Source organism: Cryptotermes secundus, unplaced genomic scaffold, assembly GCF_002891405.2.
Source record: "Cryptotermes secundus unplaced genomic scaffold, Csec_1.0 scaffold454, whole genome shotgun sequence".
NCBI classification, from domain to species: domain Eukaryota; kingdom Metazoa; phylum Arthropoda; class Insecta; order Blattodea; family Kalotermitidae; genus Cryptotermes; species Cryptotermes secundus.
In genome coordinates, this window is record NW_019729215.1 from 709,667 (window position 1) to 723,235 (window position 13,569).

Here is a 13,569-nt window from a genome sequence, read left to right on the forward strand (position 1 = left end):
GGGGGGAGAGAGAGAGAGAGAGAGAAGGAGAGACCGGTGATTTGCAGGAACCTGCTGCCTCCATCTTCAGAATATATGGAAATGGAGGCTGGAACTTCCTCTGCAACATTGGTGCCTTGCTACAAAACAATATGATGTCACACTTCACATGTCTGTAATCTTAAAATGGTTAATTTTGTGTATGTGTGGGGGGGTGGGGGGTGGAGGTCATGTAAATTTGTATATTACTTTGTAGAGGTTTATGGCATCACAGAATGTGAGATCCCTTGACTTTTCTTTCTTCTAGTAGGCATGGAATTTTGACAGTGACTTTACCATATATGAGCTAACTAACTAACTATCTAACTAACTAACTAACTTCATGTTACTGAGCCCTTTTTGAGAAGCTGCCAGTTGTGGAGCTGTTCAAGAACTTTTCAACATTTTATGGAACCCTGAGGTTCTGTACCATATTCACAAGAGCCCTTTCCTGGATCCTATTCTGAGCCAGATTAATCCAGTCCATTTCTGCCTGAGATCCTTTTTAATATCATCCACCCACCTATGTCTTAGTCATCCCAGTTGTTTCGTTCCTTCTGTCTTTCGCACCAGTATCCTATATGCATTCCTCCTCCTCTCCAATTGTGCTACATGCTCTGGTCATCTGATCGTCCTTGACTTGATCATTCTAATTACACTTGGAGAAGAGTACAAGTTGTGAAGCTCCTCATTCAGTTTTCTCCAACCTCCTGTCAATCCCTCTTCGGTCCAAATATTCTCAGCACCCTGTTTTCAAACACCCTCAGTCTATGTTCCTCCCTTAATGTCAGAGACAAAGTTTCACATGCATATAGAACCACAGTTACTGTATATGAGGTTAACAAACAAATACCAAACTCCATGGAATAGAGTCCATGTTGGAAAGCCAATAAGTCATTCACCTAATCAAATTCCATGCTTCTTATGGAATTGACATATTCATTACCAAGTTGACAATAGCCTGCTTACAATACCTGACATACTAAACCATGTAATGGTAATTATTTTATATTCTCACACATGTGAATTTCTTGCTTTTTTACAGTTCTCTATTTCAATAGAATTCCACTGTGGGGTGTACTTGTACTCAGCTTTGGCATTGGAGCACTTACCATGGTGGCTGTATGGTTTTTTCTTGTACCATTCATGAGGAAAAAGATTGAAGGCAAGTTTGGTCAGCCTGTAAGTTTCAGTATTGCTCGCTGATATCGTGGACATTGGCCTTCATCCCACTTTTTTTAAAGCCGCAGTGTTTCTGTTTCCTTCTTCAGTCGACAGTTGGCAGAGCTGGTATCAAACAAACCCGGGACATTCATGTTCCAGTGTTTTGCTTAAGGCTTAAACCTGCGAGCGAGGGCTATAATCTGATGAAGCACCTGTTCTGCCATTCTTAGTCATCCCATTATATTGCTGTCGCTGTGTTATCGAATAACCACGAAATACAACGTCCATGATATTTACAGTGAAGTCTACTTAAGGCGTGTTTGGGGAGCATTGACTTTTAACTGTAAAGTGAGGAAGCTCTTAATGGAGGGAATTTAATGCTGAGATTATTGACTGGCGATGATTGAACTTGAATGTTGATTGAGGGAAAACCTTTAACTGAGGAACATAAAATGGGGTCCATTGCAGTATTGTAAAAACCCCAACATTTTTTCATGTCTAAAGACCATTCATCACTGGCATCACAGAGTTCATAAGCTAGTTTTGTTTCAAGAGTATCAGTTCCTACAATGTGATGCCACTTAGTGTACCAAAATGGTTCAAGGAATTCACTGCCTCCATCTTCAGGAAGCTCTCAAGAAACAGTCATTAAATAAATTAAGATAGGAAGCATTTAATGACCTTGATGTGCTTAGTGTGAGCTGGTCAGGAGTTCTGTGTTCCTGAAACAGGGATGTGGCCATTGCAACTAATATTGCCATCTGTACAGCAACATTACAAAATATAATTTGCAGAAGTGGGATCAACGCCAAAGGTGACGAGTGGCGTAAAGACTGATATGGTCCGCACAGACACATACAAGCAGACACTGCCATGGACCAATGGAAATTCTGATGTCACAGTTCTGGCAAGTGAGATAGTTCTTACGCCACCCAATACCAGTGAGGTTAGTATGGATATCTGCCTAATTTATTATGTTTACTGTCATAATTATCCCCTGAGTTTGTGGAGAGCCAACATGTTGTTACCTATGCTTTACAGTGATAGCATTAACTAAAGAAATACAATATATCTGTCTGTTCTACAGGAGCCTGCACCCCCAGGACATGAGTCTTCACTTGGGAAGGACAACCCAGCTTACTGTAAGTACCTGGCTCTTTGTAAAGTCGACATTACTCTAAAATCTCATTACTGTGCATTGTTGGCGACCTAACGTTCACCAGTTATTGCTGAACTATGTTAATACTGAAGTGAATACAGAAATATTCATTGCTGGTTTGAGTGCTGTGTTACGTTACAGGTCTCTCCATCCAGGACAAAACAGAAGAGCCATCCTTAGAGGAGAAGAAGGATTCCCAGGAGAAGAACCAAGTTGAAGAGGACCAGGCTAAGATACTCAAGCTCTTCTCCTTCTTGCAGACCCTTACTGCCACGTTTGCCTCATTTGTTCATGGTGGAAATGATGTGAGGTACGGGGTTTGAGGTTCTTGTAGCACTGCGTGTTCTCGAGTCTTTAGATGCATTTGAAATTTGAAGATTTCAAGACTGGACTACAGCTCTTACTGACTCTAGTGGTTCTTGTTTTCCCAGCAACGCCATTGGTCCAGTGATAGCAATATGGATGATATACACAGAAGGTTCTGTGCACCAGAAATCAGAGACACCCTTGTACATTCTGTTATATGGAGGTGTTGGTATCTCTGTTGGACTGTGGATATGGGGCAAAAGAGTCATGAAGACCATAGGGGAGGACCTCACAACAATCACATCTTCCACGTGAGTACCCATATGGATATGCAAGGCCAACTGTTACCTGCACTTTTCATTTCTTTTGTTTGTGGCAAAACGTCTTCTGTTTTATAGACGCATTTCATGTCATATTTTGAAATTTATGCGTAATCTGAAGTTGAAGTCCAATCTAATTATTTTAATACAGGCCTATAAAGTCTCATCAGCTTTACTAAAGTATGTGCCCAGTGTCAGCTGAATATATTGTCACATGTTGGGCGGAATGCGTGATGAGGACAAGTTCTAGTTCGGATGATTGGTTTTACTAGCACTTCAGTTACACACTCTCTCTTAATTACACTTAAATACAGGCAATTACAGCGCTACTGCTGAATTACACACTTTCCAGTTCACCGTTGCACACGCGCTAGGATTCTCCGTCTTCCACTAGTTGTCTCATAGCAACGATCTTCTCACAGAAAGTGTCACTTCAAATCACTCCAAGTATTACACATAATTAAAGTATTTCTCTCTGCCAGTTCAGGAATTCTAGTCATTTATATAACCAAGGGACGGAAATTGACCAACACTAAACACATATCACATGACCCTAACCCACTGTTGCTATGTGACATCACTGCACATGTGCAGCTGATGGACATGCAGGAAACATAAGTCACATGATGGCAACCTACTGTTGATATGCAATGTCAGTGCTCCTACGCCAACTGCCAGACACACGGAAAACACAGCATGCTCTACTGTTGTGGGCATGTATCATGTTTACAGAGCTGTTGCCTGGCAACACGTTCATCACATACACCACAATATAATAATACAGCATGCTTCTGAATTCTTGCTTGTGTCTGAGACATTATTTAGTTGTTTCACTTTCTATTCCAGAGGATTCACAATAGAGCTAGGCGCTGCTTTCACAGTCTTGTTGGCATCAAAAATTGGTCTTCCCGTCAGCACAACACACTGCTTGGTTGGATCCGTTGTGTTTGTGGGCTGGGCCAATTCTACGAAGAAAGGTGTTGACTGGAAACTCTTCAGGCAAGTTTTGTTTCTATTCTAGTTCAATTAAATATCTTAGGCTCAATTGCAGGCACTCTTCAGACTAAAAGTAGGACTGCTGCAATAAAAAAGGTAAAGCTATATCCCTGTAACAAGCCATGGAGACCCAAAGGGTTGTGAGAAGTTGGCGCCTTCCACATTTTCTAGACAGTCAGCTCAGAGGGAGGGGAGGTTGTCAGCTTTATGCACCGGCCGCCCTCTACTCCCCAGGAAGATTCCTGGTAGTCATTTCTGTTAGAGGCCGAGTCAGCCCCAGGGCCATAGTGCGGCTGGAAGTATCAGGTAAACTGAAAAATTCAGTGACATCACCAGGAACCTTCCAGTTTGTAGCATGGTGCCTCAACCAACTATGCTACCATGTGCCTCCAGCGGCGTAGTAATTAAAATATTTAATTAAACTACGTCAGCCCTGTGTTTTTTTGTTGTAATGGTACATGTGCACAGTCCAGCTGGTCATGTGATGAACTACTGTAATGGTGCATGTGCGCAGTTCAATTGGCTGAGTGTTACAGTATTGTGATGTGCAGCTGGAACACTAATCATGTGAACGCATGATAATGGAGATGGATGGAGCCAGTCTCTGAAATGTCAGATGGGTAACTCCATTTTGACTTGACTGAAAGCTTGAGAAGTGGATAGAAATTTACTGTAATGATTCCCATTACCTACGAATAACTAAGATAAATGAAACATAAGTAATTAGGTGTGAATTGTTGGGTTTATTATTGTGATCATGTGAGCAGTCAGTAGAAATAATCGCACTATGTTACAGAAATTTGATTAATGAAATTATTTATTCCCACAGGAATATTATTGCTGCATGGTTGGTAACAGTTCCAGTATCTGGTCTACTTAGTGCTGCAGCAGTGGCAATACTGAGAGAGATTGCACTTTGAAAGTCTAGTGGGTATGGAGGTACATTTCCATGCATTCTGAACCCTGTCACAAGCTGCATGAAAATAGTGGGGAAGGAGACCCAGTATCCATTGACTTGGTGCACCTCAGAGCTCATCTGGAAATAGTGCCAAATAAATCATTCAGAACTGAGACACGGTTTTTTGTGTGTCTAGGCAATTACTTTATGAACTCTGCTATCAGTAATAGTATTATGAGTTCATTACATACAGAACTTTTATAAAGAAATCTATCGAAGAATGCCCTCTTGGGAGACCAACAAGGAGATCAGAAGATAACATTAAGATGTATCTTAAGTACGTAGACTGTGGTAATGAGAGGTGCATGAAACGGGTTCAGGATCATGTCCGGTGATGGACTTTGATATTAGCATTGTTGAACCTTTGGGTTCTGTTGAGAGAGAGAGAGATGGTTATGAATGATATAAAATTTAAGAATCTGTTGCAAGTTGGAATATATTTTATGATGTGATATATATGTAAATTATGTAATTTTATATATCCTTTACATTTTTTATAAACCATGATGATTATGAAGTTCAGTAATTCTTTATGTGCTTGCATGCAAACATGTCCAGCCTTCACTTGGGATGGGTAATTGTTTTTTCCTCATCGGTAGTATCACAGTATATAATAACTAAAATTCTGAAGACTGTCATACAACTGGCCAAACATAACAGAGTTCATCTGATATGGGTGCAAGGTCATGAAGGGATAGTTGTTAATGAAATGGCAGGTCAGTTGGCAAGAACAGTACCCGAACCATCTTGTGGCATCTCAGTTGGAGTTACCCAGAAAGTGGTCAGGGACTGGACAAACAGAAATTGCAAAAACATTGGGAATCCTCAACTGGACCCAAAGAGGCAAAGGATCTTATACTAGTCCCAAGGCCAGAAGAACAAAGGATCTGTTAAAGTCAAATAGAAACCAGTTAAGATTGGTGGTAAGGCTATTTAGGGGACACTGTCACCTGAGAGGACACCTTTTCAAATTGGGACTAACAGATAACCCCACTTTCAAACAGTGCCTAGAAACCATGAATCAGCCACACACATCCTATGTGATTGTGAGGCTACATCTTATTTAAGATTTTGTCACTTGGGCCAGTTCTTTATATAACCAAGTGACTATTATGATGCCCCCATAAATGAAGTCCTACATTTTATTCAAAGCGAGGATTGATAAAGGGTTCAAAAAGAGGTAGCAATGATCCATTGATCATTGAAGGTCGCAATGCAACGGCCAGAAGGGCCCACCCTTCATGCATTCATTCATTCAAAACACTAAAGAAGAAATAACACTCACATTGAGAAACTGAAGTTTTTTCTTTCTTATTAAAGCCACAGGAGTTTGGTTGGACCAAATTCCTTGGTACTGTGGCCCCAGATGGGACTATTGTATCAACCCCTGGTGATGTGAGTGTGGAGCACTGTTGGAATGACAATTGGCAGGAGAGAACTGAAGTGTTTGGAGAGAACTCCCCCCCTCCCCCAGTGCTACTTTGTCTGCCATAAATCCCATGTGTATAATACTTTGACCCAACTTGAATGTCCACAGTGAGGTGCTGGAGTGCAACTGCATGAGCTGTGGCACAGCCTACATTATAGTTTGCTTGTGTAACTAAAATATTGAGAATGAGTACTCAAATTGCACCCAAAAACTGTACCACAGTACTTGCACATTGCTTTTCAGCTGTGGCCACATATTTGCAAGAATATGGAGTGAATTTCGCATGTTTGGGGTTTCTCTGTTACATTTGCTGTAGGCAGCAGGAGACAGAAAAATTGACATTTTTATACATATTGGATAAACTTGAAGGTTATGTGGTGATGGTCAAGTATTTAATGAATTTTTAAAAATATATAACTTATGTACTCTGGGTATCAAAATGATGTGCCAGGTAATGATTTCTTTGTAATTTTAAACTGAGGTGGAAAGTGGCCTCCTTAAGCTTGTGTGTATATTTTCTGGTATACCCTAGATGACACCAAAGGCTGTGACATAAATAATCAGTAGAATGAAAAGCAAAAGTAGCATTCATGAAGTGAAATAGATTTGGTCTTGGCCAATGTTAAAGTGACATTAACATTTTCTGATTACATACTGCTAATAGTGATCTGTTCTCCATGTTGACTTTATGTCAAATTTTGGTTAAAATCTGGCAAAAATAACGGACAGTACATGACGACCTACGTGCTTTTCTGTGTGCAGCATTACAAAATATTTTACGGAGAGTGATGTTTTAAACGAGAGTTGTACAAAAAGATGGAACATTTTATGTTCAGTACACCTGTAAGTTTTCGAAATAATAATATACAAAAAGGGGGCGAATCTTCCAAAATTGTTTTGCTGTGTGTACATTTCATAACTTGTTATGTACCATGCTTCAAAACAAATTTCGATAAAGTCCACTGTGGATTTGAAATAAGTTTTGAATTTTCGTATTTATAAATAGTTCAGGAATGTGCACACAAGAGGTCAGTCTGTGTCTGAATTAACATTCACGTAGCTTGGCGCCTGTTTACTATCTGTCCCACCAGAGGCAGTATTTGTGATTTCCGAGTACAAATATGTTCGCGGCAGGAAGTATAATTCCCCGCCGTGCCTGAAATGGAGTCTTTTGCATGACAATTGTAAGTTATTAACTGCAGTGCATCAATAAGAACAAAGACTTGGTGTTATTTATATTCTGTGCGGTTGTGATGTTTCATTAGTCCACGAGTGCAATTAATATCACTTCAGTACTAAGCTGTTTCCTCATTGCGGAGATATCTGTTCCGTGACTGCAATGTTGTTAAAGTAAGTTATAATTTCCTTACGTGTCTGTTCTAGCCACATTAGTAACTGAACTGAAATATATATATAATTCCGTCAAGCGGTATTCCATCCGCGTTTTTTACTGACGTAAGATAAGTGGGACTTCATCGACGAATGCAGTGTTCTGTTGAATAAAGTACAGTTGGTACAGTTTCGGAATGAGGTTAGTCATCAATTTTACCCGTGTTTAGTTATAACATTACGTCGAGTAAGGCTATTTCGTGATCATTCCAATAGTGAACGCCGTCAAATAACTGACTGTTATTACATCATACGATCAACATCACGTTGCAGCACACATACTTCACGGTTGCACAATGTAAGTCATTTTCACTTCGCACAAAGCGGTGATCTGAGTAACGTCTGTATTTTGAGTGCAGCTGCGAAGAACGCGCTTGAATCCCAGCTGACAGATCTCTTGAGGTAACATCGCGTTCTTTGTAATTCTAATCCCAGTTTCCCATCAGCTGGTCACTGCAGCAGAATGTAGCATCAAAACATTAACCAAGACAAGTTTGCTAACAGTTGGAAGTTTTTCGTTCAATTTTAAGACTACAGCGACAGGTGCACTTATGGTGTTCTTGCTCTTAAATGCCGCAACAATTACAGTTTAGTGTTCATTGCGTTGCGTTAGTGTTTTGGGTAAGAATTTAGTGCTGTACGAACAGTTTCACCAATTATTGTGGTTGTCAATATGATTTAGAGCAAGAATGTCATGAGGCAATTTTGGTGGCATATTCTGAAGATATTCCAATTTTGGAACAGTGCAGAGGTGAAGTTAAAAGTGACGTTTCAGGGAAATGAGAGTGTTCCGCAGTAGTTAGAGGAAACTCATTAAACAACTGCACACGCGGAAGCTGTCTTGGGTGGGGGCACAATAAGGGGGCGTAGAACAACTCCCAAGTAACGGACGTAGCGGACTTGCAGATCAGCAAAGCGTTGTTGGGATAATAATAAATTTCCGTAATATAGATTTGGAAATCTATCGATCGTTCTTCCAAAATTTTGTTCACGCCACTTAATAGTGAGAACAGGGTAGATGAACCTTAGGTTTCTGAATCCTTTTGTGTTTTGTATATAAAGGGTGTCATTAAAGTGTATGCTTTATTTTCTTTTGAATGTCTGCAACAATATGGCTGTGCTGATGGTAAGAAGGAAATTAAACATAGCTTTTGCTGATACCCTTGTAGGGTAGACAAGTTTGAAAAATTCAAGTGACTATTATGAAGGCTTTTTTTCAGTCATCGAGGACTTGACGAAGTTCCTGAGTGTACGCACTGCTGGATCTATTTGAATGAAACTCGTTATGACGGACCTGCACTAGACGCCGTAGGGTCATCTTGATTTTGGTTTCATTTAATTCGTGCAAAGGCCACGTGAAACTATTTACACACACTGTTGTCATTTGCTTGACAGATTTTCTTTCGAAGAAGGGCCTTAATTCTCGTTCGTGTAGGAGTGCTTTCCGAGATTGTGAAACTCGATATAAGCAAGCTCATATCACTTCTGTTACACGGGCATGATGATTCGAATTATTCGAGTTTAATTCATTTTGTTCTAATTTCAAGGCGCGACTTACGTAGGTGACTGGCCGCACCATAGCTCAAGCGGTTAGTCGCTGGTTTCCCATGGCGGCGGCCCGGGTCTGGTCAATTGGGATTTGTGGTGGACAAAGTGGCGCTGGGGCAGGTTTTCTCCGAGTACTTCGGTTTCCCCTGCCAATCTTCATTCCACCAATTGCTCCACAATCACCCTCACCTATCATCTGGGGCTGGTACAATAGGCCAGAAGTGCCCGTAATACAAGGGACTTAGTCCCACCCCACTAGCAAAAAAAAAAAGAATACGTAGGTGACTAAATACGCTTTGGTGTGTGTGTGTGTGTGGGGGGGGGGTTCCTCAGGTATTCTGACAGAAGAAAGGTTTCAATACGATTTCCAGACATGGACTACCTGTAAAATTATCTTACTGACCTCGTACACAGCATTTGCATGATAATCGCTAGTCACATATCATTATGTACATGTTCATAACTAAACATGATTCTCCGGTCTGTAATTCAAACAACGTAGTGACTAAAATGGCAGGTCACGTGCTCCTATTTTAACGTAAATTAGCTGAGTAAAGTAAGTAAGTCGCTATGTTCTTTATGTCAGTATATTATGCTACTTCAAACGACATTGGCCTCTATTTGCTGACAGTGCTGCCCGCTAGTGGCATTTTTGAATATTTTTTTCCTGTACACATGAGCAAATTATAGCAAAAAGAAAAAAATGGCCAGGCGTTCCCAAACGTAGCACACGAACATTACGTTTCTGTTTGTTGCGTTAGCAAGGACAAGTTAAAAAAGAGGCACCTCTCAGCACGGCTGCTGTCTTTGTCTGACATGCTGCGTACAACTCGACAGTTTCAAAACGGATTTCTTACAAATTTGGTATTGGGGGTTGTGTCGGACACAGTCCACGACGACAGCGAGACGTACGCGAGTTTTTGCGCGCTTCTCAAGTGGCACTCGCCAAGCATTCACTGTGGCAAGAAGTGTTCCGCGCAGAAATTATAGGGAAAAATACTTGTAAAACCCATTTTATGCTCAGTACACTTTTTTCGCAAGTTTTGCAGTTATGCTCGGTCAGCTCAGTGTGAGAACAGGTGGACGAATTTTGATCAAACATTATTTTGTAGTTGTTATATTCTGAAGATGGAGGCAGCAAGTTACTTCGAAACGTTGGTACTTGTCTACTAAACTACACTGCGTCACAGTCCGGAAGACTCTTCAAATCTCATGATTATATTACAGGTTCGTCCGCCTCTCGCGTTTCACGTTACTTCAGCATTCGCGAATTGCAAATGCAGAGCCACTGAGACACTGGACGCGTCAGACTTTTTACGCTACGCCTACGATTCCTAACTTGTTTTCATCGCAGGAATTTCAGTGTCGTTACCTTGATATTGCCACGTTTATGAGTATGACTGTTGACGGGGGTTTAAATGGGATATTGGATTTACTGACCCCTTACAGGGCGTAGCTACAAATAACTATAACTGTATCGCTAATTTTCACACTTTTCGAATCACTAGAGCACACGCTAAGTCTTTTCCAGCGCGCAGTGTCTTCACTAGTAGTTGCCTGGTAACGGCTTCTAACAGTGGAAATTATTCTGCTTGCATGCTAACGGCCCAACTGGTTGGAGGCTGACTCACAACTGAATAACTTCAAAGTCAAAGTTGTGTTGTGACCGACGGTCAGGCGGCCAGTCTGTCTTGGAATAAGGCACCCATCTGGGGCTTAAGACCAGATCTTTATTACTGTCAGACAGCTGTACGTTTGTTGATGTGGGGCGCTCTCTCTGACGAGAGGACGGGTTTGTCGCTTGCCAGAGTAACAGTGAGCAGTAATAAGTCTGTTGCCAGTATGTGCAATTTACATTTTACATGTTAAATATGCTAATAACTGTATATAAAATATATGCAGGGCCTCTGTCAGTCCAGGTTCAGTACAGCAGATTATGCCCTATTTTTAGAGGCTCCTGCTACAACAGCAGTCGAGTCACTTGAACGGCTGTGTGCTGACCGCCACCGAGTTTAAGCCTCTTATATTTCCTGCGTCGGGGTTCGCCTTGTCCAGTGTTGCGAATATTTGCATTTGCATGATTTTGTATGACTTCCGCTTGTTGCCTGCACAGTTTTGATATATAATCGTACGGAAGTGTGAAAGCCATGTGTAAATCGCGAGCCGCTGCGCGCTTTGGAAAATTTTCAATGGTGCGGAAAACTTTGTTTTGAGGGCGCTGCAATTTCGTTAGATGGTTGTCTGCTGCAAACTCCCAGGCAGGGCAAGCATAAGCCATTTTGCTCCTAATGAGAGCTTTGTGGAGGGTCAATTAAATGTTATTGCTTAATCACTTACTTTTGAATAGGGAATACAATCTAATAAACGTTCTGAAGGCCTTGGCTTCGATCATTTCTATGTACAATTGCACCGAGATATTTTACACTGTGTGAGATTTGAGGTTTTCACGGCGGTGACTATGAAGAAAGTAGTCTTCTGGGATTTGGCACCGTGTATGTGTGGTGTTAACCGACGTTTCGGAGGAACGTATGATGGAGGCGATACGTTCCTCCGAAACGTCGGTTAACAACATATACAGGGTGCCAAATCCCAGAAGACTGCTTTCTTCATATTTTACACTGTTTAGAAATGGAATATATCGTCCATTCAGTCTAAGATGAGACAGGCGGCCGACGACTGCGAGTGAAGTAGATCCCCTGAGTCTTGTCTTCATTAATTTTGATATTCCAGCGCTCACACCAGGTCTCCATTGAGCTGAGACCGCGCTGGAGTTTTCTAACCACAAAATCCTCTTTGCGATCTGTCGCATACAGAGAGGTGTCCTCTGCAAAGAGGGCTAGATGAACGCCATGTGTTTGGGGGTCACATTTATGTATATATTGTAAAGAGTAGGGGGCAGGACAAAACCTTGAGGCACCCCTGCTGGCATTTCCCATGGCGTAGACATTTCGCCTTCAACCGAAACCCTGAATTTGCGTTGTGGAAGAAAGGAGCTAATGAGCTTGATCAAATTTGTCTAAAATTCCAATTTAGATGACTTACTCGTATTTAGCAAGCCAGAGTGCCATGTGGTATCAAAGGCTTTTTCGATGTCCAGGAATACCGCAGCCGTAGACATATTACTGTTGAAAGTAAGGGTCACGTGGTCCGTTAGCCTCATACATTGCAATGTCCCTGAATAACTTGCCCCGTTAGTCCTAAATATATAGCCTCGGCACTGACCACACAGAAATCACTGTTTCCAGTAGCACCGCCACTGTTGCAGCGGGAACCTGTTTGTCTGCGATTGTATATTTGCTTATCTCGCGGTCGTTGCATAGTAACGGCTCTACACGCTCCAGTACATTGATTCAACAAATTCTCGTGGCTTAGATCCTCTTTGTCCTGAATTCCAGCGTGGTCCACTGGGTGCATGCATTGCAGGGGCGAGTGCCTGTCGAAACACCTGCCCGAACTCAGTGAGTCCGGAGCCTGCAGCATCTCTCTGTCTCGCTTTGCTATGAAAGTAGTTGTCATTAAGGAAATCGTGTTTTATGCAAATAATTGTGATTTATGAAGAATTGTCTCTTGAGATGTGACGCTGTGGTGTGGTGAGGTTCACCGATATTTCGCAGGCACTTACTGCCTCCACCTACATGGCCGAACAGTAAGCAAAGGACCGTTTGCTTGTTTGCTGACCCCACTCTTCGACCCTGAAGATGGAGGCGGTATGTATGGCCCTGGGGCTAAAGTGTAGCCTGCACATAAGGCTGACAAACTTACCACCATCTGTGAGCTGATTGTCTAAGAAATGTGGGAGCCTTGATGTCTCACTACCCTATGTGTATCCACGACCTTTTGCAGGGATAGCTTTACCTTTTAAATACTCGTACATGATATGGACCTCTGTTATTTATTTAAAATATATGAAAATTAGACTAATTGAAATTGGAAGGTGCTATGGCATGGAAATGAATGTGGAGAAAACAAAAGTAATGAAAATTTCGAGACAACCAAACCCAGTCACAATAAAGATAGACCAAAAACAACTGGAGAATGTGAAATGTTTTAAATATTTGGGTAGCTTGTTAACAGATGATGGAAGGTGTACTAGTGAAATTAAATCCAGGATTGCCATGGCAAAAGCTGCATTTAGCAAGAAGAAGATTCTTTTTACCAGCAAATTGGACTTAAATTTGAGGAAGAAACTAGTGAAATGCTACATTTGGAGCATAGCTCTGTATGGGGCTGAAACATGGACACTTAGGGCAGTAGATCAGAAACATCTGGAAAGTTTTGAAAT

The 13,569-nt window shown here is 41.5% G+C and overlaps 2 protein-coding genes across 11 annotated transcripts in view; both read left to right on the top strand.

Moving 5' to 3' along the window:
- LOC117282019 (sodium-dependent phosphate transporter 2-like) overlaps positions 1–5,352 on the top strand; it is a 29,648-nt gene extending 24,296 nt beyond the window's left edge. For all 4 annotated transcript variants that reach the window (XM_023853516.2, XM_023853515.2, XM_023853514.2 and 1 more), the window contains 7 exons: positions 1,064–1,183; positions 1,977–2,128; positions 2,270–2,324; positions 2,483–2,651; positions 2,773–2,958; positions 3,814–3,966; positions 4,793–5,352. In XM_023853516.2, the coding sequence (XP_023709284.1) occupies positions 1,064–1,183; positions 1,977–2,128; positions 2,270–2,324; positions 2,483–2,651; positions 2,773–2,958; positions 3,814–3,966; positions 4,793–4,883 (926 nt within the window). In that variant the 3' untranslated portion in view covers positions 4,884–5,352. The remainder of the gene's footprint in view (positions 1–1,063; positions 1,184–1,976; positions 2,129–2,269; positions 2,325–2,482; positions 2,652–2,772; positions 2,959–3,813; positions 3,967–4,792) is intronic.
- A 2,114-nt stretch (positions 5,353–7,466) lies between these two features.
- The window catches only part of LOC111865458 (sodium-dependent phosphate transporter 2), a 21,062-nt gene continuing 14,959 nt past the window's right edge, over positions 7,467–13,569 (top strand). For 3 of the 7 annotated variants that reach the window (XM_023853508.2, XM_023853511.2, XM_023853512.2), the window contains exon 1: positions 7,474–7,700. The gene's annotated coding sequence lies outside the window, so the exon portion shown is untranslated. The other 4 variants (XM_023853510.1, XM_033751845.1, XM_033751844.1 and 1 more) reach the window with 4 other exon arrangements.